Source organism: Zootoca vivipara, chromosome 2, assembly GCF_965207765.1.
Source record: "Zootoca vivipara chromosome 2, rZooViv2.hap1.1, whole genome shotgun sequence".
In the NCBI taxonomy this organism is placed as follows: domain Eukaryota; kingdom Metazoa; phylum Chordata; class Lepidosauria; order Squamata; family Lacertidae; genus Zootoca; species Zootoca vivipara.
Window position 1 is genome coordinate 99,303,973 of NC_142584.1, and position 27,072 is coordinate 99,331,044.

The window sequence follows — 27,072 nt, forward strand, 5'->3', positions numbered from 1 at the left end:
AGTTCTTCTGCTGCAGGAGATTCCAGACTGCTTTACTTTTGCAAGCAGTCGTCCTCTTCCATTACCCGCTGCCTTGCAATACATCTTTGAGAAGAAAGGGCTAAACCCTACACAAATCCACAGTGGAGTCCCAAAGATTGCTGGATGGCATATTTCCAGCGACTGCTGCAGCCAAGCTGGTGCCAAATGCATTGCTCTGCTTTCCTTTAGGCCACACTGGCGAGGCCAATAAGAGGGTCTTGTCCTCTGGGCACCCCTGGACCTCCATACACACTGCCCAGTCTTGTGCCCTGGACAAGACTGCACTTTGGTGCTGCTAATGCAGCAAAAACAACACAGGAGGCAGCAGGAGGCAGCAGTTACTAAATACTAGTCTCTGCAGCCATAGCAGGCTCTGTCATCCTCCAGCGGTCTGACTTCACCCCTGGAGGCACACTCCATTGTCTCTCAAGACAGACAGATGCCAACAACAACAACAACATCCTGTTCTGAACATCGTTAAGAAGTAACATCATTAAGAAGTATAATCCTGTCTTTCAGGAGGATCTACTCCTTTCAGGACTCAGCTTGACACATCACAGTGTGAATTACCTTCAGCCTGTCCATGTTGTGTAGGAGGAGCTTTATTTCATTCAGAGTTCTTCCCACCTACCACTGAGACAAAGCCTCGGAATCCCGTTGCTAATGACAGTGGTACTTTGTACAGAGAGGCTGCCTCCCCTCCTAGAGGAGTCCAGCCATAGACTGAGTGCTGGGGTGGGGGACCTGGGGGGAAGTCCAGATGTCATTGGACTCCAGCTCCCATTAGTCCCAGACAGCAAGGCCAGCAGTGACAGTTATGGTAGTCCAAGAACTTTTAGAAGGCCACAGATTCCTCATCCCTGGTGCAATCGCCAGAAGCCAATGGTTGGAAGCCACTGCTTTAGCATATATAGGGTTTTCAGCCTATGTTAATAACAAAGCTAATAATGTGACCTCCATACAGTGTAAATTATTACTGGCAAATATTCGCTTCCCATTTGAGAGAATTGGAGAAAAGCTTTCAGCTTTATCTGGAAGAGAAAGCAAGAGATGCATATGTCTCACGGAGCCTTCTGCTATCTTGCTTTGAATCATTAGGTCGAATTGTGTGGATGGAATCTCATTACCTCTCGCAGGCCAAGAAGTTCTATCACAACACAGAGTCTTTAGAATAGACCTTTTGACATGCCTGCCTGCAAATCAAGGTTGAAATATATGGCACTTTATTTAACCTAACCAGATGGCTCTATAAGAGACTGTAGTTTTTTTTTTAAAAAAAATGTAGCAAAATGCTGCAGAGCACCTTTGAAATTAACTCGAGCCATACATAGAGATAAGTGTTGTAAGCACCAAAGAGTCCTTACAAATGCTGTATAAATATGCCTCTCTTTGTTTTATTTTATAGTTACTATTATTTCACTCATTCTGCAAAAGCTGCAAACCTTATCAAGGTGAGTCGTCTTGCTTTTTGAAAGGTTTGCACAGCTTGGTAATTGTGGGAATGTTAGGGATGTGGATTAGGATATATTATTAGATAGATCCTATCCAAGCTTGTGTTAGCAAGCTTCCTATATCAGCAGGGTGACACTCCCCTTTTGTGCACAGCAAAGCGTGAGCGTTAGGTTTGTTAGAACCTCTGCAACAATATTATACTTCAATATTATACTTCCTGGCAAATCCCCTTTTTCCCTCTTAAAAGAAATACACGACACAATAGTATTAAAATAAGATAGAGTTTACTCACATGACATCCTGAGTTAACAGTATAATCTCAGAAAGGCAGGCTTACGTAGAAAAGTTACAGATATATACATCTGGAGTCTTCTTAGTAAAGTGAGGCTCCATCTGGTCTCTCTCTTGGCAACAGGCCGAGAGGGAGAACCATCCTAACTGGAGATTCTCTGGAGATGTGTTCCCATTGAAGGAGAAAAGGCTAAGAGAGAGAATGGCTGCTGGCTGGGAGCTTCTATCTGCCAGCTAATCCATCTCATCTGCATATCTGGAGGAACAGGAAGCTGAACTTAGTCAGGTGTCCCTCCAGGTGAGTTCCTGTTAGTGGACACTCTAGGAACTGTTGTGACTTGTCTGCCCCAGTGTTCCATCCCACAATAATTGTGGACAAAACCATGCAGGAGAAATTAATCGAAGCAAGGCAGCAACCCTAACACAGTTTTCCAAGTTACAGGTAGGTAGCCGTGTTGGTCTGAGTCGAAGCAAAATAAAAAAATTCCTTCAGTAGCACCTTAAAGACCAACTAATTTTTTATTTTGGTATGAACTTTCGTGTGCATGCACACTTCTTCAGTTTCTTCAGATGGTATGCACACGAAAGCTCATACCAAAATAAAAACTTAGTTGGTCTTTAAGGTGCTACTGAAGGAACAATTTTCCAAAAAGCTGAATATGCAAGATAAATCTATTCACTGGAGATTAAATGCAGATAGTCACATGAGGGAAGGGATCAAAGCAACAACACCTTTGGACTCATTGCTCGATGAACTCCAGGGTATTCAGCAACCACCCAGATTTCAATGCACTGAGGAATTTAGTCAACAGAACTTGGCTCATCAGGAGCAAGGTCACGGTACACAGGTCAGCTACCACATGAGAAAGGGCAGCAGGACAAGCATGTTAGCTCCACCCCCATCCACATCCATTTCCATCAGCTGCCTTGAGTTGGAAGGTGACTTTCTGCAGCAGAGAGCCTCCTGTATCTATGGGTGCTTTCTGTGTGTTTTGGGACACAGAGTAGGTAAAGCTAACATACTTGTCTTTGCTGGAGCCCCCTCACTCACACCTACATACAGGGCAAATTGCCTGTGTACATAATGCCTGAATAGGGCTTGTGTGTCCCTTACAGGAAATCATTTAAGAAAAATGCATTATTTTCATTAATACTGTACTTTGATGCGATTTGATGTCATTGTTAAGAGTAATGACTACCACAGAAATAAATATTTTTTATAAAACAAAGAAGTTCAAACCCGGGGGGGGGGGCAATAGGCTGTAGGCCCTGAGAAAGAGAGCATCAGTACTCACGGGAAAAGCCTTTCTCATATTTCGTCCAGCAGATGGTGCCCAAAACTTTCCATATAACATATTTTTCCGTCTATAAGACACCCCCTATTTTGGGAGATGGCCTCATGTATAAGACGCCCCCCTAATTTTTGACATTATTTTTAAGGGGGGGGGGACCTAGTCTTCTATACAGAAAAATACGGTATCTCTGAGGAGACCATACATAATTCATCTCCCCACGCCTGGGGCTGTAAGGTGGTGCCCACGCCAGCCTGGCAACAGCCTTCGGAATTGGACGTAATTGCAGGGGGTGGGGAACTGGAGGAATTTACTAAAGATGGTGGTTGCAGCTACATGCAAGGACATGGTCATTGTGGCTAACCCCCAGTTCTTAAGGGGCACAAGGTATGGCAGGACATGCACCTCTCATGCCTGAGGGGAGTCTGGGCCCACCCCGGCATGAGACCTAAAGGCTTCAAAGGAAGACGATGCCCTGGAATACGTTTGGAATGTGGAAGGCGCGATGGACTGTCATGCTCCCTCCATCACGTCGTGCCTCCAAGTGCCCACAGGTCCTCAGGAAAGGGCCCTGGCTCCAACTGAGCGCCGGGTGCCAGAGCTCAAAAGCCATCCTCCTGAAATTGAGACAGAGTGTCCGCTGTGCTATTACTGAGCCCTAGAACAAAAACTGGCTGAAAAGGAGATGTTAGCCAGCTGGAGCACAAATGGCCATAACAACCTCAGGCCATGCCAGAAGGTCAGCCAGAAGGTCAGAAGGCCAGAACCCTCAGCACCACTTGATTGTCAGACCCTGAAGTTCCGGCATTCCTCAACCCAGATATGTACAGCCACCAGGATGGGGAAGAATTCTAGGAAGGTAAGGTCGCATGTCATCCTTTCTCCCTCCAATGAGCAGGCCATGGCTGGGAGCACCAACAGTCCTTGAAGTAGACCCCGAAGCCTAGGCTTCTGAGGCATCAGAATGGGCCTGGAAATTGTGGCGAGTGACCAATAGGACCTGCCCGGAGGAAACCTCATTGTACGCTCGCAGGAATACTGACCACACAGCTGGCGGTAACGGTAAGCAGTCCTTACCTTGCTCCCTCGTGGAAGTCAATTCTGGCTGCCTTGCCCTCCCCCAGCAGTAGCCAACCTTGCTGTCAGCTATGCAGAAGCAAGCACAGGACCCATATCTGCCCCACTGGTATTAGACAATCTGCATCAGCTTATCCAATTTGACTGCAACACAAGGGATACTTTTATAAGAGAGAAATGTACGCGGTGATATTTAGAAGCATTGTCATTTTTCATACGTGCCGTTCTGTGGCTCTAGTAACACGCAGGTGCTATTACTGTTAGGTGCAAATGTGAGTACTTGGCTGAAACTTCAAATGAGATAATTAGATGTGTAAATAAGATCAGTTGCCCATGCAAAAAAAAAAAATCCAAATAGAGAAGCTCAGAAGTAAACATTTCTTACATATACTGCAGTATTTTAGTTTTAGTTTACTGTAAAAAAAAAGAAACCGAGTTGTAACATGGCTTTTAAAAGAAATGGAATAAAAATGTATGTGTGGACACAGCACCATATAACAACATTGCATTAATACTTGACTGCGAGGGAAGAAAATATTTTATTAATAGTAAACCTCTTGGGTGATACCCAACATTAGTCATACTCAGAGTTTACCCATTTAAATCAGTAGGGATGACTAATATTGCTTATCCCTGTAAAACTACAGTAATACACGTTGTATTTAGTGTATTAGTTAAACACTAAATATCCGGTGTCTTTTAAATATTATAATAAGCATCTTTTTTAAAAATGTATTTATATGTGATTGACAAGTTTAAGTTGCTTTTCTTCATGAATTTACATGGCTTCAATTAATTTCTTAACATTTGATGTCCAACTGAATATGCCTATCAATCTTGGAAGTTGTAACAGATTCTCAGCCACTCTGAGAACTCATTTCCAATTTGGATTAAGAGGCATTCATTTGCCTGTGTTAAAGGGTTATGCAGTATTTTAGGTTGCAAACAAATTGCAAATCGGCATATAATTATGAAATAAGCTGGTCCCACTGAAGAGTCCATAATTGCCTTCTGGATAGCAGCCTTAACTAGAAAAATAAAACCACCGGATTGGAGTCAACAGTTCCATTAATTAAAACACAGTGGATTGGATCCTTACTTAAGAGTAGACCTTATTACAGTCAATGGGACTTAAGTCAGTCGTGAGTATCATATGTCCCATTGGTTTCAATGGGCTACTCTAATTATGACAAAGTCTAGATCTAGCCATATGTAAGCACAAATCCCTTCTTTCTCCCTTTCATGGGTGCCAGAGGAAGGCCTCGAGATTTCCATTGTACCCATGGTTGTCTTGTTGGCGACCTAAGGTGATATCCAACCAAGTCATACTACTAATCAATTTCAGTGGGTCTACTCAGAGTATGGCTGGATCTCATCCTTCCTCCCACCCCACCACCCATTTGCCAAACCTTGCTACTCTATTATAGTTGAAGCAGAAGGAATTTTCTACTTGGTGGTAACTCAACATTTCATTCTTCATCCGGAATGGTTTGAAAACATTACATCATATTTACATGGAGTAAAGGCAACACAAATATATAGCTGGGCAAAAGTGGCTTGGAAAAGCAGCCGAACACACAGAGGTTCACTGCACAAAAATCTAATTCAGAAACAGTTTTGTGTCAGTGTCTGTATTCAAATACATTGGCTGGGATCCAAACAAAGAATAGGTGTGCACAGAGCGGAATCACAGGCACACAACCAGAGTTTTGTTTTTAGGTTTCCATGTAACGTTTTCACGTAGGCCTGTCCTTTGCACATGCATACCACTTCTTTGAACCCTTAGCCTTAGATGCACTTTCCCTGTCACATCCCGCTTGAGATTATACTAAAACGTGGGCTGTATAATACGGCTGTAGCCAATGTGCTGCCCTCCAGATGTAGGAACAGCCAGCAGGGAGTGAGGATGCCACACTACTGCCTTCCTGAGAGTGGCGTCATTGTGGCTTACCAAGGTTAGAAGCAGAGCAGGACGGTGGCAAGGTCCGGGCTTTGCTGGTGCACACTGCAGCCTCGATGTTGCTGCCACCCTGCCCTGCCCCGGTCATGGTCAGTGGCAGCGTTGCCACTGTTGGGAGGACAATGGTACAGCACCATCTATGCCAACCTTTGCTGGCTGTTAGGCTACAATTCTCATGATTTGTGACATTTGGCCTCTAGCTGTGGTTGATGGGAGTTATAGCCCAACAACTTCAGGAGGCCACAGCATTGGCTTCCTATGGTGTCAGTCACATTTTGGCATGGGACAATGAGATGATGCCAATCTCAAAAAGAAAAGAAATCGATATGCAAAATGTTGGCCACCCTCACATACATACCAGTAACTTTCTCAAGTGTACAGTTCTTTCTATGACTTTAATCTGGTTGCTGTGATTTGCTTTCATAATGAAACTGCAAGGAATTTCTGAATTAATCTTGCTCTGTGGTGGGTGGTATATAATTGTATGGAGAGGAGTTTCATTTCTCTTTAAACTGGGCAGATGGTAGTTAAATCATTTTGATTTTTGTATTTTTTTAAAAAAAATGAATGATATGAGAGTATATCTTTCTTACTGTCATCTCTGGAATATGTCTGCTATAACCAGCTGTCCTCAGTGAGCATTGTTTATGTCTAAAATGTTTGTTTCCTGTTGAGAGCATCATAAAAATCCTCAGAGAGTGGATTTCTAGGTACCAAACTTGCAAGATGTTTTCATTTGTGAGGTCATTATTCTGGTCGCATCTGTTTCGTCAGATGAAGCGTCTGCAGTCACTAACCCTCCCGTGTGTATTTTTTATGGAATATGTATTTTATTACATGGTAATGTATTCAATAGAGAGAGTCAGTCAAATCACGTTTCAGGGACCAGGCTTGGTGGAATCATAGCTCTCATTGTAGTGATAAACTTTATCTAGGCTCCACTGCACCACTTCAGATGAGTACATGACCAAATGCTTCTCTGCACAAAAAATGCCCCCCTCTCCAAGTAGTTATCATAAAGTAGGGTTTCAGCCTACCTTCCTTCCTGGTTTGTTATATACAGGGGATTTCCCGGCATGGAGGAGTATTCAGTTATGTGAGCCACTTCCTGCAGTCAAATACTGCTGGTTGGACGTGGTTTTTACCACCTCTTTGGGAGCCAGGTATTAGGCTGAGAGGTTGGCACCTGCTCATCACAGTGTTCTTGTTTGTTTGTTTTTTTGCTCCAGTAGCCCCAGAAAACTTACCACCTTGTTGTCGATTAACATTATTAATTGGGAATGGGATCATATGATCATAGAATTGTAGAGTTGGAAGGAACCCCGAGGGTCATCGTGGTCAAACTTCCTGCAATGCAGGAATCTCAACCAAAGCATCCATGACAGATGGCCATCCAACCTCTGCTTAAAAACCTCCGAGGAAGGAGAGTCCATCACCTCCCGTGGGAGTCTGTTCCCCGGTAGAACAGCTCTTCCCCTCCGAAAGTTCTTGTGCATTTGAAGGAGAGTCAGGAAGGGAAATGGGTGCGCAGAAACAACCTCTGCTGTTCACAGCAGGGGCTCGACTGATTCTAGAATGCTGAGTGCTGCGGCCCCAGAACAATAATTTTGCTCTAGAGGTTAGCCGATTCCATATTGAAGTCATGGGGAGTATAGGAGAATAATGGGTGGAAGTCAGTGCAGCACTAATGAGATTGTTCCGTCAGTGCAAACTTATGATTGCCTCATGGAATCATCTCCCTCTCCACCCCACTACCATAGTGTCCTGGCAGTTCTCCTGGAGCAGGTGAGGCACAGAAGGGGAAGCTCCCTTTCACTAGCGGGAATCCTTGTGCTGGCTTTCACTAGCAGAAATGATTAGCTGAATGCACATCGCACTGAAAAAATGTAGCCAAATCTCATTGTGTCCCAGAGCATTAAAAAGTGATTCTCTATTGTTATTATTATTATTATTATTATTATTATTATTATTATTATTATTAATCATATAGTTATGTTACTATTGCTAATCCTGATCTGCAGTGTCTGGGGCTGAAGTAGGTTCTGAACTCATATTTCAAGTCTAAAGGGTAGCAAATCCGCAATCTTACAAGCTCGTTCCTTCAGGCATTCATTTTGTCACTAGAATTAGGAACGAAAATGTGGGTATAGATTGCATAACAATCCCCAGGAAAATAATATTTTTTAAAGAGCCGCAGTCCTGCACATATTTAATTTGGGAGTAAATTTCATAGAATACATTACCATTTGTATCTGAGGAGACATACATAGAACTGCAGCATAAGGATGCAGTCCTTTGGCACATTTATTGGGAGTGAGTCCTGTGAAATCAGTGGCCCTTAGCTCTTGTTCATATTCATAAAACTAGACTTCATGGCTATAATCCTAGACCCCCTTACTTGAACGTAAACTCTGTTGAATTCAGAGGGAGTTAATCCTGAGTAAACGTGCACAGGATTGGGGTGAATAGTTTTTCTCCAGTCTAGAAGTCTGCTGGAATTTCTCATGCTACTGGAAAATCAGCCTTGGATTCCTGAAGCCAGTTCAATCAGGAAACCCTACGCGAGTCCCTAAGATGGTTGGATGGTGTCTTGTACGTACTCCTATTTCTGGCAACTTCTGCAGCCAAACTGGTGCCAAATGTATTGCTCTCATTTCCTTTGCACCACGTCAGCTACTGGAAAACCAGCCTTGGATTCCTGAAGCCAGTTCACTCAGAACACTTACAAGTCTCCCTGGGTTCTGGTGGCTTCACAAGCTTTCCCCTACCCTCTGTGCCACAGGCCAGGAGATCTCTGCACCTGCTTACAAGTCCCCTATAGAGGCTTACAAATCTCCTATAGTTCAGTTCTGCTGTGGACAGAACCACACATTCACCACCCAATTCTGTTTTGAGCAGAATTTGGTGGTAATCGCTATCAACAAACAATAAGTAACTTTCTGTGGCTGCCAAAGATAACCCATGCATGTAAGGATTCTCTCTCCACTTGGATGGGAGAGATAGTTATAGGTATGTGTGCATGGGATGCCATGTGTCCAGATTTTCCCAGTATTCTGGATATGCCCGGGAAATCCTGGACATATGGCAAACCTACCCAAATTGTAGGAAGTGTTTGTTTCAGCTGTTGAGAGTTTGAATACTGTTTCCTGAGTCCATAACAAAAAAAAAAAGTACCAGTATTTATATGGAGAAAGGAAGCTCAAATTCTATATTCTTTAAAAGAAATTTTAAAAATCAAACATATTCCTCTTAAGATTTATAGTGCAATCCCTATGCATATTTACTCAGAGGGAAGTCCCACTGTGTCCAATGGGACTTACCCCCTAGTAAAGTGTATATGGGACTGTGGCCTTAGAGCAGGCATCCCCAAACTTCGGCCCCCCAGATGTTTTGGACTACAATTCCCATCTACCCCGACTACTGGTCCTGTTAGCTAGGAATCATGGGAGTTGTAGGCCAAAACATCTGGAGGGCCGCAGTTTGGGGATGCCTGCCTTAGAGTAACTATGTCATTGTGTCCTCCCTATTGTACATTTGGATCTCTGAAGTACGTTCCCTCCTTGTAAATAGGAACCAGTCTCTGTGCTTTGAAAAGTCCTCAGGATCTATGTAGGTTACGTCCTTCTGTATTGATGTTTTAATTTGCTACTTTATAAACGTCTCTCCTTTCGTTTTTGTCCCAGCTCTCTTTTCTTTTAAGCAACTTGTTGTTTGTCATTGTTATTTTTAATTGCAGACTGCTTTTTTAAAAAAAAAAAAAAACCAAGCCTTCCATATTCATGCTTCTCTCTGAAATGTTTTTGGTTGGGTCTTTTGACTGTCGTCTTGCTGTGAACTTTGCAGATTTGTTTATGAGTGCCACTGTGCTTTTGCTGCATCTGCATTGTCACCGTGATGGTATTTTTTTCTTTTTCTGTCTGTTTCTTCCACAGGAGTTTAACAAGTAATCTGCCCAATGTGAACCTACCAAATGTGAATCTCCCCAAAGTTCCAAATCTACCAGTTAACATCCCGCTAGGCATCCCCCAAATGCCTGCCTTTTCTGCACCGTCATGGATGGCTGCTATATATGATGCTGAGTGTGTATTCAGTTCAATAGATCTCATTTAAATCAAAAGTTTCCTTGGCATGGATATGGATTGTTTATTTCTCTTCGTCAGACTTTGCTAGAGCCTCTTTAAGAGAACAAGCGAGATCGATGTCTCTTTGTAGAGAAGGACTAAATTTGGCGTGCGTTCTGTTAAAATTTAGCACGGATGTCTGTATCGAACGCATTTTTTTCCTTCCACACTTGACACTTGTCAACATACCTGTTGATAAGGTTTGGATCGGCGCACCAAAAAATACTATTGTGTTTGTTGCGAACCATGAGATAAGTGTCAATGATGTTTGCTATTTAAAAAGAAACTATCCTGTACTGAGCTAATTTTGCCATTATCTTTATTGGGATCTAAAAGCCCATATGCTTTACCTGGTTGTTCCTGCTTTCCTGAATGATTGTTAAAAAGAAAGAAAGCAACATTTACATTGTTGGCATAAGTGCTTTCAAAGTTGGCCCTAGCATACTGAATCACCTGCCTCAAGCGGCGGGTCGGGAGGGGCAGCAGAACGAGCACTTTCTTGCTGCTAGGGAATCAGAACAGGGATGCCCCTTTGCCACCTGCTGCTCTGGACACTTTGGCAAAGCCTTGTGAAACTTCAGGTGGCTTCTCTATGGTGCCTGAAGCATGGGGCGGTTTCAGATGCTGCGAAATGCAGTAGCAAAGGGGGGGGGTGCCTTGTCCTAGATGGCAAAGTTGCTTGGGCCCAACCCTAAATGCCGCTAGAAGATCTGCATCCCAAAGCTGCTGTTGCTTAGATAGCTTTCCTCAAGTTATCTAGGACTATGGCCTGGCACACCAGCCCTATAACCACATTACAAAGGGAAGTGGGGAAACCATGGCAGTCTGTGACCATCATGAGCTGAGGTCTTCCATTCCTGCAGACAGCTAACCCTTGCAAGTAGCTGCTCACATAGGTCTCCTTGCATGAGTAGTGGAATGTCAGAAGAGAAAACTCTGGCAGGATTTACGCTCCTCTTCTTCTGTGAACAGGAAAACTGCAGCTGCATAGGAAGCTGCCTCATAATGAATTGGACCAGTGGTCCATCTGGGTCAGTATTGTCTAAACCAGTGTTTCCCAAACTTGGGTCTCCAGCTGTTTTTGGACTACAACTCCCATCATCCCTGACCACTGGTCTTGCTAGCCTGGGATGATGAGAGTTGTAGTCCAAAAACAGCTAGAGACCCATGTTTGGTCTACACCAGGCATAGGCAACCTTGGCTCGCCAGATGTTTTGGAACTACAACTCCCATGATCCCTGACCGCTGGCCCTGTTAGCTAGGGATCATGGGAGTTATAGTTCCAAAACATCTGGAGAGCCAAGGTTGCCTATGCCTGGTCTACACTGAATGGCAGTGGCTCCCTAGGGTTTCAAGAAGGAGTCTCTCCTAGCCCTACTTGGAGATGTCAGTGGGGATTGAAGCTGGGACCTTGCTAGTACATCCAGAGAGGCAAATGTATATGAATGTTTTCAGTCTCACTCCAGATTGTCCCATGGAAGTCAGTGGGACGCGTCTGGAGCAACCAAATTAAGCATAGCCGTGCCAGAAGTGTGAGTGTAAGCACAGGTGTCAACTTCCCACCCACAAGCGTCGCTTCTGTGCTTCAGCCTACCCTCAGCCAACCTCCCGACCTGCCTGCCTTCTTACAACTCATCCAGAGAGGGGTCGCTGGCTGTCATCTTCCTCCTCCTCTGCCTCAGTGTTTCCCTTGTAGAACTCAGCAGGGAGGAGGGTTCAGGGAAAAAACCTGGAACTAGTTAGCTCTGCCTGTCATTGGCTCTGGCGCCACCTACTGTTGGACTCCCTGCCTTCTACCCTACCAGGCCCAATCCAAGCATGACGAAACTTAACGTATTGCCTTTTTGAACAATCATTTGGGGACAGGAAACTGTATTCAAATTTTAATCTAAAGGCCATTTCCACCAAAATGTTATGATTTTGAAAAGCAAGTCAAATGAATCGCTGTAGAAGAAAATGCTGTATTCATCTATTAAATTGTTTATAGAGAGAGAGGTTTTTTTTTAAGTACCAGAACTGATAATTCCATGAAATGCAACTCATATTCATGCTAAGCTGGTTTATTAAAGGCTAGACTAGACTAGGCACTGTGTGTAAATACTTAACTGACAGTTTTACGTTCTCTCTGTGCATGCTCTGTGATATTGTTTCGTTTTGTTTTCGAAAAGATAAGAATCAAGGCCTCAATCCTGGACATGCTCACTCACTGAATGACTTGAATGTCACTTTCTCATGAGGGCATGCATTTAGGATGGCAGTCAAAGACAAAGCAGTCATCTTAAGTTTTGCGTATGATTTATTTTTTTAAAAGAATAAAACTTGAGAACAAATTCATCTTGAAAACAGTATGATGGGGGAAAATGAGCTACTGAACTTGTCAGCTTTAAGCCAAATGTGTGATATTGCTCTCCGCTTTTCAAAATCCAGTGAGCTCTTCAAATGGGAGATACAAAACAACCCAGAGATTATTTTTTTATTTGAAAATTCTGGAAGCAGATGGGTATCGCCATGTTGTAATACTAAATACCAAGGTTTTTTCCCCCATTCCTGGATATCTGATTGCTTAAAACATAAATACGCTCTATTCCAAAGGCAGGATTAGACTGGATTTAAATAATAATAATAATAAAGAGAAGGTAATTATTCTCAATGTATGTTTAAATCAGAAGAACTGAAATGATGCTAAGCCAATTATGCCGCTGTTATGATGTGTGCTACTTTTTTGCTTAACCAACCATTCAAGAAAAAGCCTGATTCTCTTATCTTTTCATTGGGCCCATCTCCCTTCTACTCATTACGGACATGTTTCAGTGTTTTCACGCCATTACATAGATACGTCTATTTATTACAACTGAGTCGATGCATTCTTTGAGGGGGAAAATACCTTTGTTAGTGCAGGATTCAAAGGACTGCGCCCCCCCCCCGGCATGTTGGGAATATAGTCTTCACCCTGCAGTAGCCATGTGTGCATTTAGCTATATCTTTCCTTCTGTAGCATTAACTCAATGCAGCTGGCATCTGTCACAATAGAAACACCCATCCTTATTTGTTTCTATAGACGATATCAGCATGACCCGGTAATGCATGGTGTGTAAATACAAATTATTGTGTTAGCATTAGTGGTATGCGAGGAGTCGGGTACGCTTCTTCAAGTTCCCTTGGTCATAATCAATGTGGAGAGAGAGAGAGAAGGAGAAAGGTGCATAAATTTCTCAGCATGAAGCACAATCTGAAGCTCGTATCTTATCCTGTAAGTAGAGGCATTAGGCATAATTGTAGCTGAAGAGAAGTCTAAATCAGCAGCTGGACTGGGTGGTCCCGTCTGTATGGAAGATCTGGGTAAGAGAACTTGCGCTTTATTGAACCTGCACTGAATTGTAAAGGCATAGCAAAAAGCAAAAGGAAACTTACAGAAGTCTGGTCAGATATATTTATCTCTCTTTCTGAAAAAGAGAAAGGAAATTGAGGGAGGGGGAAGAGTCCCAAACTAAAAAGAGGTAGAGAAATCAACAAAGCCCAAGCTTTCTGAGATATGTAAAAGGATGTCTCATTGTGAATTATTCAATTGCCTTACCCTGATTTGTTTCCAGCTGTTCAAAAAGTGTGTCCTCGCTCACCACTTGTTAGCACTGTTCTTGTTTTTTTCCTGAAACCCTTGGGGATTTGGGAAGGAGAACGAAGAGAATGAAGCTTGCAATGCGGGAAGTGCATGAAACCGAAGAATAACCACATGCGTTTGTGTACTGCGGTTATTATCAACCAGAGATTTGCCTTCACGTTGTATAGCCTTCAGTTCAATAACTACATACCCTAATGTGATTATTGAAAGAGGCTGTTTTTTGTTTTTTATGCCATATGCACTGTTTCCAGATAAACGTCCGTTACCCTCTTCTGTCTGATCTGGAAAGACTTGTAACAGCTAGGTAGATTAGAAGAAGAAAATGTATAGTGTAAAATCCTGATGATGGAGATTCTCCCTGGCATTGTTCTGTGTCTCCAGTCACTGTTACGCCCCCCGTTATATGTGCAAGAACGATCTCCACATTAGGTTTCCAGAGCCAGAGAGCAGGCTGTAACCTCTCCTGTCATTCTTATTTTCCCTTTTCTCCTGGCAGCAATGGATCAGGAACGTCAGAAGATCTGTTTTGGAAACTGGATGCCTTACAGACCTTCATTAGGGATTTACACTGGCCTGAGGAAGAGTTTGGGAAACACCTAGAACAGCGCTTAAAACTTATGGCTAGTGATATGATTGAGTCCTGTGTGAAGAGGTAAGTGGAAACCAGTGGCGTAGCATGGGTTGCCAGCGTCCGGGGCAACACGGAGGTGATGGGAGGGAGGGAAACGGATGGGGAGTGCGCATGAGCATTCAACTTCCTCACGGCATCTGCATCACCCAGGAGATCGTTGTCTGGAGAGGTCACTTCCTGGTGTACATGGAGAAGCTGTTTTCAACAGAGCCCAATGACATAATTGCACAGTTGTATTGAGGCAATGCTGGGTGTTGAAATTTTGCGCCCTGGACAACCACCCCTGTGCCCTCTCCCATGCTTTACCACTGGTGGAAGAAACTAGTGTCCACATAGCATGCATATAAGTTTTGAAATCACATCCAATTGCTTCTGCACAATTATGCAGTTCTGCTTTATGCAATTAGGGCAATGCATGCTGGAAATGAGTTCCCAAAAATTAAGTACTAGATGAGCAGCTTCTGTGAGAGTTTTAACTTAAGTAAGCCTTAGCAGGGATTCCTCAATGAGAAGCTCAGCAATGGCGAAAAAGCCTTCTCAAATCAAACAAGAGCAGTCGTTCAGGGCAGAACTACATACTTGGGGCTACCGCCAAAAAATAGTAGCAGCATTCTTCATTCTCTCCCTCTTTCCCTCCCCCCCCAAAAAATAGCTGGTATAACTGATCATATAACATGGCATCATGCTATGTTATGTTGAGCCAGTGGGATGTAGTGGTTAGAAGAGTGTTGGTCTAAGAGATGGCAGGTCGAGGTTTAAATTACTGCTCAGACATAAATCTCACTCTGTGTCTGTGACCTTGGGCCAGTCACTATTTCTTGCTGTGAGGATGGAATGGAGAGCGGTGAGAACCTTGAGGTCCTTGGGAAAAAGATAGGATAGAAATGTTGTTGTTGTTGTTGTTGTTGTTGTTGTTGTTGTAGTAATGATGATGAAGATGTTTCCCCCCACCCACTCACCCAATTCCACATCATTGGCTGTTGTTGGAATAGGTTGGGTAAATCGCATAATGAGAAGAGAAGAAATAAACCTGGGGCTCCCGTTTTGCAATAGAACCTGAAGAGGTGTTGTATATTTATTTGTCAAAGAATCAGCTTATAGCAGTTTATGTGACAATTCAGAAGAGTTCAGGCAAACGAGTCACATTATGACAAAATGAAAATGCGACAATTCAGTAATATAGTGAAGTTAATCAATTAGCAGGTTTGTGTAATTGGTGCTGAGTAATGAACACCCATACGATTTCCTATAGTGCTGTGAGTTTTCTGTTTGGTTCCTGGTATACTCCAGTTATAAATTAGTTTGGAACCTGCAAAAATAAACTTTGGAAGCTTTGGCAAATCACTAAAGGAGAAAGCTAAAAAGTGTGAGTTTCCATTCATGAACTTTTTTTTTTTTTACATTCCACAATCTGTTGGGCTAGGAATATTGGAGAATTCAGCTGAAAATGAAAACAGGAGTGGAAACTGATGAGCTTTGCTTATCTGCTCCATGTCTGGAATAGAAATCAGTTGTCATGGACTGGCTGGATGCAGAGAAGGGGTGGGAGGTACAAGGCGAGGAACCCCTAGGGAACCCCCAGATGAAGAAGGCTCAGAACCAGGGGGCTGGTGGTGGGACAAAAATGGGTGGTCAGAGGGGGAAGGAGTAGACTGGGGGGGAGGTGTTAGGAACAGAAGAGGCAACAGGATTTAGTGAGCAGGGAGAGGCTGTGGCAGATAGCAGTGCAAACTCAGAAGGGAGGGGAGTCAAGAGGCTGAGTGAGGCAGGTCTCCTTCTCCTGCTGTGACCAGCTCCCCTTCCCACTGGTCTCCCAGAACACACAGGAAAATGAAGACTTCGGAGTATTGTATTGCTCAGTCAAATTAGTAGTGGCAGTATCTTAACTTTCAAAATGTTCCTTTTATTTTATTTTTTTATTACTTTTAACAGAACCAGGATTGCGTTTGAAGTAAAGCTGCAAAAAACAAGCCGATCAACAGATTTCAGAGTCCCTCAGTCAATATGCACCATGTTTAATGTTATGGTTGATGCCAAAGCTCAATCAACAAAACTTTGCAGTATGGAAATGGGCCAAGAGGTAAAAAATTTATATATATTTTTTATTTTAAAAAAAGTTTAAAGGGGGGGAAATCTGCATCTTATATTCTGCTGGTTTCAGAAACATTCTAACAGTTGTGGATTTAGTTTTCCATATATAGACTATGCAGATGAAAATGCAGGGTCACTCCGTCCAACAAATCCCCATATTGAATATGGACACTCAGAACCCCTGTCACTTAGAAGTGACTGTTGGCAAGGATTGTGATGTGCACAAGGTACCTTTAAAGCCTATTTATGCATGACAGTGTTTTATATTGAGTCATTAACTCCACCTTGGAACCAGACACACGTTTGCCCCAAAGTCTTGATTTTTACATGCAACTTTACCAGATTGCAAAGGCATGATTATTTTGACCAACAGGCAAAGAAAACCCAATGAGAAACAAAGCAACCTGAGGAAAAAGGACTTAAGGGGAAATAAATTGCCTGATCCTATGTAAAATGCAGTCCTGCCTGATTGGACTTTTCCCAAAACCTACATTTATAATACCTCCGGGTCCTTAATGACTCAAAGGTTCCAAACTGGTCCAGTTTTATCATCTGCTGGTCTAATGTGTTTTACTTCTCAAAGACATTATCACAACTTGAACATTTCCACATGTGATGTTGTGAAGTAGAAAGACATGCTGAATTGGGCTCAATGGAATGCATAATCATAATCCTCTTTTGTTTGGAAGGCTTGAACGCTGTTCAACATTTTTCTCATCTCTGTTTATGACCAGTTCAGACACAGGGCTTGGATTCTCGTATCTCATTTTCAGTAGTGCATACAACAACAACAACTCATGTTCAGAATCCGTCAGATGGGTTATTCTAGCTTTTCTTATTTTCTTGAAATATTTATCTCATTCTGATACTTACAAAAGAAAGTGCCAATCCAAATGGATTCATGGGGAGATTAGACTTTGAGTACAGTGAGCACTGGAGCAGGTCCTTTGGTCCTCTCTTTTTTCATTTGTTTGGTATGCCATTTGTTCTATTAGATGCCCCTCTTTTCATAGAATCCCAGGATGCAACCTTACCGTTGTAAGCACTAAAGGCTTTCCTCACCTAAGTCAAGTATAAAAAATTCCTTCAGTAGCACCTTAAAGACCAACTAAGTTTTTATTTTGGTATGAGCATTTGTGTTCATGTAAAAACTTAGTTGGTCTTTAAGGTGCTACTGAAGGAATTTTTTTATTTTGTTTCAACTCAGACCAACACGGCTACCTACCTGTAACTAAGTCAAGTATGTACAGTGGTACCTCGGTTTAAGTACACAATTGGTTCCGGAAGTCTGTACTTAACCTGAAGCGAAGTTTCCCATTGAAAGTAATAGAAAGTGAATTAATCCGTTCCAGACGGGTCCACGGAGTACTCAACCTGAAGCGTACTTAACCAGAAGTATGAGTGTAATTGGTTCTGGAAGTCTGTACTTGACCTGAAGCGCACTTAACCTGAAGCGAACTTTCCCATTGAAAGTAATGGAAAGTGGATTAATCCGTTCCAGACGGTCCGCAGAGTACTTAAACTGAAGCGTACTTAACCTGAAGCGAACTTTCCCATTGAAAGTAATGGAAAGTGGATTAATCCGTTCCAGACGGGTCCGCGGAGTACTTAAACTGAAAGTACTCAAACCGAAGCGTACTTAAACCGAGGTATGACTGTACTTGAATGAACTCCCACCACTCCTGGTCTGAAATTAGCCCAGAACCACAGAATTTGCCTTGCATCTTCTGTCTTGGTGCAGCCTTTTTGTTGCACTTTTTCAAAACAACCTCAGGAAGACAGTCGTAGTCAGGGCCGTCTTAAGCATAGCTGGCGCCGTGGCGCGAACTATCCCTCTGGCGCCCCCCCTCCCATTTCCAAGTGCGGGCGCAGCACACACCAGCACAGCGCCCCCCCTGGCACCTTGCGCCACCCAACCTTGCCTTAGGGCCGGCCCTGGTCGTAGTGAAGCTGCTGCAGCAGCTCAATTATTTCTGTGCCATAATTCCTTGTTGTTATTGATCCATTATGATCTATAGCAGGCATCCCCAAACTTCGGCCCTCCAAATGTTTTGGACTACAATTCCCATCTTCCCTGACCACTGGTCCTGTTAGTTAGGGATCATGGGAGTTGTAGGCCAAAACATCTGGAGGGCCGCAGTTTGGGGATGCCTGATCTATAGGAACGTCTGCTAGAAGTTTCTGGCAACTGGCCTGAAGTGACACTTCTAAACTCTTCCAATAGTCAAGTTTGTAAAGAGCCGCAGCATTCAGTGTCCCTGGCTTAAGCCTAGTATCTCTTTACAAATATAGCTTTCCAGCACCTCTAATAATAACACTATTACTTGAAATAAATTCTAGGCCTTACACAAATGCCAAGGCTGGGAGTAAGCGTAAGCTGCACTCCTATGCACGTTTACCTGGGAGTAAGTCCTGTTGAACTAAACAGGACTTACTTCTGAGCAGATATGCATAGGATTGTTCTACCAGCTACCTGTACATGTGATGGTGAGAAATTAGATTCTTTAGGTTTTTAATTTGCCATTTCTCTGTTGTATCAGTTTCATTTCCCATCAGGTATAGCATAGGTAAAAGGTGCTTGCCAGCCTCAGTTACCCCTGTCCAACTCCCATTTTACTTGATTTGTCACTCGCATTGTTCTTGCAAATCCATGACCCATCATGGTTGATAACAAGCAGCAATTCAGTTGCACAAAGAATCAGCCTTTAATATATCTTAGGCAAATCCACATGTGCCTCTTTGAGAAAGTATTGATACTGTGGTACACAGATTGCATAGCGATTGTGTGAAGTAGCAGTTGCTCTGGTATGACGTTTTTAACAAAGAGCTGAACTAATAGACCTGCAAATCAGATGTGAGTTATCTGTGCATAAGTTACTGTTTAGGACTGCAGGATTACATACACCCCGCCTTCTCCCCTCCAAGTCTTTTGTTTTCTCTTTTATTCATTTTAATGAATTCCTACCTCATCCTAGTGTCTCATGCCACCTCATTTCTCTTTGCTTTTCTCCCGTTTCTCTCAGAAATGTATAACTGCTAATATATAAAGTGATTGACTAATAAGGACTGCAGTATGGCAAGGGATATTTATGCCAATGACACTAAATTAACCATTTTATCCATCTCTTTTCTCAAAGTAGCAGTGTATTTGATTCAACCCTCCATGTGGCCAAACCCAACCCAGTTCCAAAGGGATAACATTATTGACAGTTACCACATTCTTAGTCTCATGCCTAGAAGGGTTCGCTGGTGGGATGCTTTGCTATTCCCCAGGCTATCTGAGCTCTCTGCTCTGACTTACATCAGTGACTCAAGCTTGCAGACTCAGTGTAAACTGTGCAACAGAAGAGGCTTGAGGCTGTAGACACATACTAAACAACACATTTATTATACATAAATCAGGACACAGAAAACATGGCATCTCTCCTTGCCGTCTTCTCGGAGAGAGACTAAAAACAAAAACAATACAGAGCGGAAGTTCCGCTCACGCCAGCAATCTGTGCTCGAATGTAAACAGACACGTGACACGCAAAAATCCCATGTCTGCAGCAAAGGATGGAATGGAATCCCAACATCAGCAGTGGGGATGTCTGTACAGTGCGGACATACTAGCAGGAGCATCAGATGGGTTCTGCCGGTGCATCTGCACCACACCAACCCCCACACCACCTCACCGTCCCCCCTCTTAAGTGACACACCTGCCAGGGAACCAAGCAAGCTGCTTCTGACAGTAGACCTGGGACATAATCTTGCCCCTCCTATCCAGTAGAATTCCTCAGTGTGTTTGCTGTCCTTATTTTCTCCCCACATCCTTAACAACTGATAAAAGGCCTTTCCTCTTAATCAATCATGGGACTCATCTAAGTCAATTGCACACATACCGTGTTTCTCACATTTTAAGTCATGTCTTATATTTATTTTTACTCCAAAAAAACCCGCCATGGCTTATTTTCAGGGGATGTCTTATTTTTTTTTGTTAAGCTTTTTAATTTTTTACCGGTATTAAGCTTTCAGAGTTTTGCTGGGTCGGGCTTGGTGCGGCGCGCGCTGCTGCCCTTGCCGGCTCCCACTGGGTCGGGGCTTTCCCTCTCTGAGACAACTACGAGCTCTTCTCCTCCTCACCCCCCAGTCGTTACACGGCCGCCGCGCGGGCTTCCTTACCCGGGTTGCAGTGCAGCGGCGAGGGCGGCGTGGCGACGGGCGACGAGGGGGCCGGGGAAGGCTGAAGCAAAGGCGACGGCGGAGGCAGCGGCGGGTCTTTGGGGCCGCCAGCGCCCGGCGAAGGTGCAGCGGAAGGCGGCAGCATGAGGTAGCGATGCGGAGGGGGTAGGCAGCGCACACAGAATGAGTGGAGGCACGGCAGCAGCTTGGGCCGCCGGCTCTGGATGTTCTGGCCGCACACCCCGCAAGTGTCCAACAGGTTGAGCCGCGACTCTCCGTCGGCCCGGTCCGCGGGGCCTTGCCGGCTTTCAGCCTCGTTTTCCCCACCCATGGCGACAGGACCGGCCGCAGTGGGCCCTGCTTCCGCCATAGGCTCGTCCATTGTTCGGCGGCGGCGGCGGCCATTTCAGGCGCGAAACGCCTCTCACCCAATGGCCGCTTCTGCTCTCACCCTCCCCCCGGCCTGCTCACAAGCGGAGCCCCGCCCCTTCATGGCCGCTGGGAGCAAGCGACGTCGGTTGCTCGTCGGTGTGATTGGCAGGCTGTTCTGGGCTTGGTTGAATTCAAGGTGGGGGATTCATTCAAGAAAGAGCCAGCAAAGACAGCTGCGTGCGCTGTGCCGAGCCCCGACTCAGCGGGAGCCGGCAAGGACAGTAGCGCGCACCGCGCAGAGTCCCGACTGAGCGGGACCCGGGAGAAACAGCAGCGCTCGGTGAGGCGCACGCTGCAAAAGCGCCATGCAGACCTGCTCCCACCACTGCTCCCACTCAGCATGTCTTATTTTTGGGGGATGCCTTATATTTTATTGCCTCCAGAAAATCGTGCCATGTCTTATTTTATAGGGACGCCTTAAAATGTGAGAAACACGGTAGGAACAGTCAATTTGCAGCAATCTCCCACTCCACCACATGTAATAGAACTAGCAGGCACTATACTACTTCTATCCTCCCACCCCACCCAATCCAATCCCAGTAACAACTCCATTTGAACTGTGATTTAGGGAGCTTCCAGACCAATTCTTTATTGAGTGCTCAGAGTACAATGTTGCTATAAATGATGCTTACCAGACATTCATCCTGATATGTTCATGTGGAGGCTATACAACATTGCCAACGTTTTCCAGCATAGTTTTCCATCAGTTTTCTTATCGGACTTTTTATGGTTAGAAAAGACATGGGATAATTGCACCAGAAAATTCAGGATAACCACCAAATGTTGTTGTTATTATTATTATTTATTAGATTTCTAATAAGATATTCATCATAAGATCTTAGGGCAGTTCACAGAAGAAAATACGGAATAAAAACAAGTAAATCAAACCAGCAAAACAATAAACAACCCATCTTGAATTGACAGCCTGAATTTCCTGTTAGAGCATCCACAATTCCTTCCTTTGGAGAAAAGGAGACCTATATAAGGTCTGTCCACTGAATCCTACTGAGCCTCCAAATGTTGCCATTATTTCTCCATTTTTTTAAAATGATCAGATATGGAATAATTTGAGGCATTTTAGGGAGTGCGTTCTGCTGAACATATACACCCGTATTCTCCCTGTGTCCTTATATTCAAAGGCAGCTGTTCAGACATTTGGCAGACATAATTTACCACCTTAAATATTTATATTTCTTCTGAATATTTAATGTATTGACAGGAATAACTTGTGTATCAAATATTTCTTGGTGGGTCTGGTATGTTTTTCTTCTCCAAGGTCAGATGGCCGCTAATAGAAATGCAGCATACACACAATCTGTTGGCGGTGTCGTAGTGAAACATGCCTCTCACATGCGCACCCAATGTCAGCCTAGTAAAGTGAATATAGATGGACTGAACTCATCTGCTTGTAAAGCAGGCCAAAGTTTCTCACTAGTTTAGCTGAATTAGCAGCCCACTCCTACAGAGCACTTTGGAGGACCTGGGTGCTGCAAAGCTTCCTAGGGTGTATTTCCCCCCCCCCCCACTGATTTAATGGGTCAGCATGACAGGAGCACCAAATCCATGCCTTTCTCTGCCCAAAGAGTTCCAGTGTTGCCATACAGGTGGGACCACAAGAGGAAGAGGCACCTAAGAGTTATTATTCCCCTCACACACCTACAATTCCCAGGGAGGGGTTTAACAGTCCTTCTTGCCAAGGGACTCTGGGAACTGGAGCTTTCTGAGGGGAATAAGAGTCTCCTAACAACTCTCAGTGCCCTTAGCAAACTACAGCCCCCAGGATTCTTTGAGGGAAGCCATGTCTGTTTAAAATGGTATCAACAATGCTTTAACTGTATGGTGCAGATGGGCCCCTAGTTTAGTTATACTTAGCTGGTATAAGGTATGTTCTCATGTTCTTTCCATCTTCTCCACTCTGAACTAAACACTGTGGATCTAGTGGCAATTCTGTGGCAATCGTTGTTGTTGTTGTGGTTGTTGTTGTTGTTTATTAGGACCCCATCTATCTGACTGGGTGTTGACCTTTAAAGCCCTAAACAGCCTTGGCCCATTATACCTGAAGGAGCGTCTCCACCCCCATCGTTCTGCCCGGACACTGAAATCCAGCACCAAGGGCCTTCTAGCGGTTCCCTCACTGCGAAAAGTCAAGTTACAGGAAACCAGGCAGAGGGCCTTCTCGGTAATGGCGCCCGCCCTGTGGAATGCCCTCCCATCAGATGTCAAAGAGATAAACAACTATCTGATGTTTAGAAGACATCTGAAGGCAGCCCTGTTTAGGGAAGTTTATTGACTGATGTTTTAATGCATTTTTAATCTCTGTAGGAAGCCACCCAGAGTGGCTGGGGAACAAATATATTATTATTATTATTATTATTATTATTATTATTATTATTATTATTATTGCTGCCATTCTGGGCAGCTTCCAACAGAATGTAAAAATACAATGAAACATCAAATATTAAAAACTTCCCAAAAGAAGGCTGCCTTCAGATGACTCCAGAAAGTTGTGTAGTTGTTTATCACTTTGACACCTGATGGCAGGACGTTCTACAGGGTGGGACCCACTACTGAGCAGGCCTTTTGCCTGGTTCCCTATAACTTCAAATCTCACATTGAGGGAACCACCAGAAAGCCCTCAGAGCTGGACCTCAGTGTCTGGGCTAAACGATGGAAATAGAGACACTCCTTCAGGTATACAGGGCCAATGCCATTTAAAGGTCAACACCAACACTTTGAATTGCGCTCGGAAACATACTGGGAGCCAATGTAGATCTTTTAGAACCAGTGAGATATGGTCCCTGTGGACACTCCCAGGCACCAGTCTGGCAGCCATCTCCTGGATTAATTGTAGTTTCCAAGTCACCTTCAAAGGTAGCCCCATGTAGAGCACATTGCAGTAGTCTAAGCAGGAGATAACCAGAGCATGTACCACTCTGGCAAGACAGTGTACAGGCAGGTCAATGGAATGGGTAGACAGCGGCCCTGGACACAGAATTGACCTGCGCCTCCATGGACAGCTGTGAGTCCAATATGACCTCGAGGCTGCACACCTAACCTGCAGTCTAGGAGGGCTGGTACATATTTGACCCTTGTTGCATCAGCTTCCTTTTTTGCTTGCGGTAGCTCCCTGCCCCCCCCCCCAACAAGCTGATTCACCAACATGTTCATTTCAAATGGGAATAGCAACTTTGAAGCCACCATTCAATCTACATGGAGAAGGGCTGGTTATAGCATGCAGGATAAAATGGCAGCTTCTGCTGATGGGGACACACTGGTTGGGAAACACTGCCTTAGACAAACTGAAGAGGGCCACAGAACTTCTGTGCAGTGAGACCCAGAACAGGCACCCACAGAGTGCCCATCATTCCAATGTCTGCCAGAAGTAGGATTACCCACCAACATCCTCCCCATACATCAACAAACATCATCCACATCGTGGAGTTTCATAATTAGAGAGTAGACAGGATGCCCTGCATTGCAGCTATCGGCAGTAAATGGGTAGCTTTAAAAATGAGCCAAAAGGCATATCGTTGATGTAAATTTTACTTTACTCCTCTGATCTTTTTTATTACAACCTGATGTAAAGAACTGTGAATATGGTATGAAGATACAGGAGACTACTGCCTTGCTGAAGCTAAGCAGGTCTGGGTCTGGTCAGTTGCCTGGGTGGGTAACGGTTGCCTTTGAACCACAATGCTTTGGGTTCTGTAAGGGGAGACAGAATAATATAAATGTCAGAAAGTAAGTAAATAGGAAGAACTTCCTAACAGTGTGGATTGTTCAGCAATGGAACAGGCCTCCTGAAAAGACAGTGGACTGTCCGTCACTAAGCAGAGGGTGGATGACACTGTATTACCAGATTTCCTGGTAAGGGTGCCTCCAACTTTATTATTCTGTGATTCAGATCCACTGAGATCCAGCACCGAGGGCCTTCTGGCGGTTCCCTCATTGCGAGAAGTGAGGTTACAGGGAACCAGACAGAGGGCCTTCTAAGTAGTGGCGCCCTCCCATCAGATGTCAAGGAAATAAGCAGCTATCCTATTTGTAAAAGACATCTGAAGGCATCCCTGTTTAGGGAAGGTTTTAATATTTAATGCTGTATTGTTTTTAATACTTGATTGGGAGCTGCCCAGAATAATAATAATAATAATAATAATAATAATAATAATAATAATAATATTTTCTATTTAGCCCTGCGGGTTCAGAATAGGGAGCAGGTTTGGGGAAACAATGTAGTGCTTCTTTGAGTCAGTGCCCCTAGTGATGGATTCCTGTAGGTGAAGGGCCCTGTCGGTCTCTAAAATATACAATCCTCCCAGCACTTCCACCAGTGCAAGCTTTGTTCGTGACAATGGAGCTTGCCCTGGCGAAGCGGTTTGAGGATCAGACAGCTAGTCTGCAATCTTTCTGGCTGCATTCTAGTGCTGCTGCTGTTGCTGCTGCTGCTGTTGTTCTCATTTGCGTTGTAAAGGAGATTTTAATTGAAAATATATTTGTCAATACATTTCACACTGTATTATTTTGCACACACCTAGGCCATCCTTTTAGTTAAATCTCATAATTTATCCAACGAAGATGAACACTTAGCGAGAGAAATGTCACCCGCCCTCACCTCCAACAAACAAACATCCTTGATTAAAACAATATGATAATGTGGCAAATTAAGCATGTCTTTTGGACTTGTATGCGAAGCCCAGATTTTTAAAGAGGGGGGGGGGAATCAGTCAAGAGAATCTTTTTATTTTAAATTCCATGCATTGCCACCATATCCCGTGGGCCGCATTTTCAAAAGCATAGATGCACTTTAGGGAATGTCCAGCTTGCACGTTCACTACCTCTGGTGTACTTCTGCTCAGCCTAACATGCTTGTAAGGGTCCCATTTTCCGCGCATGCATCAGAGCCAGAGCGTGCCAGGTTTGGGCATGTCCTGCATCGTGCATCTCTTGGTGCTTTTCAAAATGAGGTCCCAGCCGACATAGTTTTCACTGGTGTGCATGGTGTGCATTTGCAAGCTTTGTTTGTCCTGTGCTTAGTGGGTAGCACGTGTAGATATATATATATGTCACGGGGTCACGTCCTCCAGGAAACGCCCGTTGCTGTTTCCCGCGTCCAGGGAGTTGTTCTGTCCGGCACGTTCTTCATTACGTAGCATGCTACTCCTCAGCAGCGCTGCCTGCATCCCACCATCCAGAGTAAATATCTGCAAAAGTGGCTGTGGCTGCTGGAGAAAAGAGGGATTCTGCACGCAAAGTAATAATTTTTTAGCAGGTGGAGAAGCGGGAGCTGTGGAGGGTTTGCACAAAGCACCTAGTCCCTTGGGAAGACGGTGTCTTTTGGGTAGCCTGGTGACATCGCCCCCCAGCAAACTAGAGGAGATTGCCACTGGCTTCTGCTTCCTTACCTCAGTTACCTGCATCGCCTTTCCCCAGTCCCCCTCTCGCCTGTGCAAACACAGGGCAGCCAGCAGCCAGTATATTTTACACCAGGCAGGGGAGGTCAATGAGGGTTACGTCTTTATCTTCCTCTCATGAGGGACAGGGCCAGAGATAAGCACTAGAGAGGATTCTGAAACACAGCTGCTTTTCTTAACGCATCTCTTGCTGATTTTTCCTGTGCAAATTGTATAAAGCACCGAGTCAGGAGATTCCACCCTCCTCCCTCCAGCATTTCTATGCCATTTCCAGTGCCTCTAAACACGTACACAATCACATGCAAATGCTGGCTGTTCGGTCTAAGTTACAAACACCTGTGCCTTTAAAAAGAAAAAAACCTCCCTTCCGAGGCTTAGCATGAATGTACACATGTAGCAGCACATGGGTGGTAGAATGACTGCCACTTTTATACTGTGGGTACAATTTTTACTGCTCTAAAACTCCCCTTATTAGAATAAGGCAGTTAAACAACATGGTGTAGCCCAGGCACC

The 27,072-nt window shown here is 44.2% G+C and overlaps 1 protein-coding gene across 3 annotated transcripts in view; it reads left to right on the plus strand.

Moving 5' to 3' along the window:
* The window catches only part of CADPS (calcium dependent secretion activator), a 384,452-nt gene that overhangs the window by 294,437 nt on the left and 62,943 nt on the right, over nt 1-27,072 (plus strand). For 2 of the 3 annotated variants that reach the window (XM_088662501.1, XM_035106762.3), the window contains 3 exons: nt 10,026-10,172; nt 14,330-14,485; nt 16,397-16,544. In XM_088662501.1, the coding sequence (XP_088518627.1) occupies nt 10,026-10,172; nt 14,330-14,485; nt 16,397-16,544 (451 nt within the window). The remainder of the gene's footprint in view (nt 1-10,025; nt 10,173-14,329; nt 14,486-16,396; nt 16,545-27,072) is intronic. The other variant, XM_035106769.3, reaches the window with a different exon arrangement.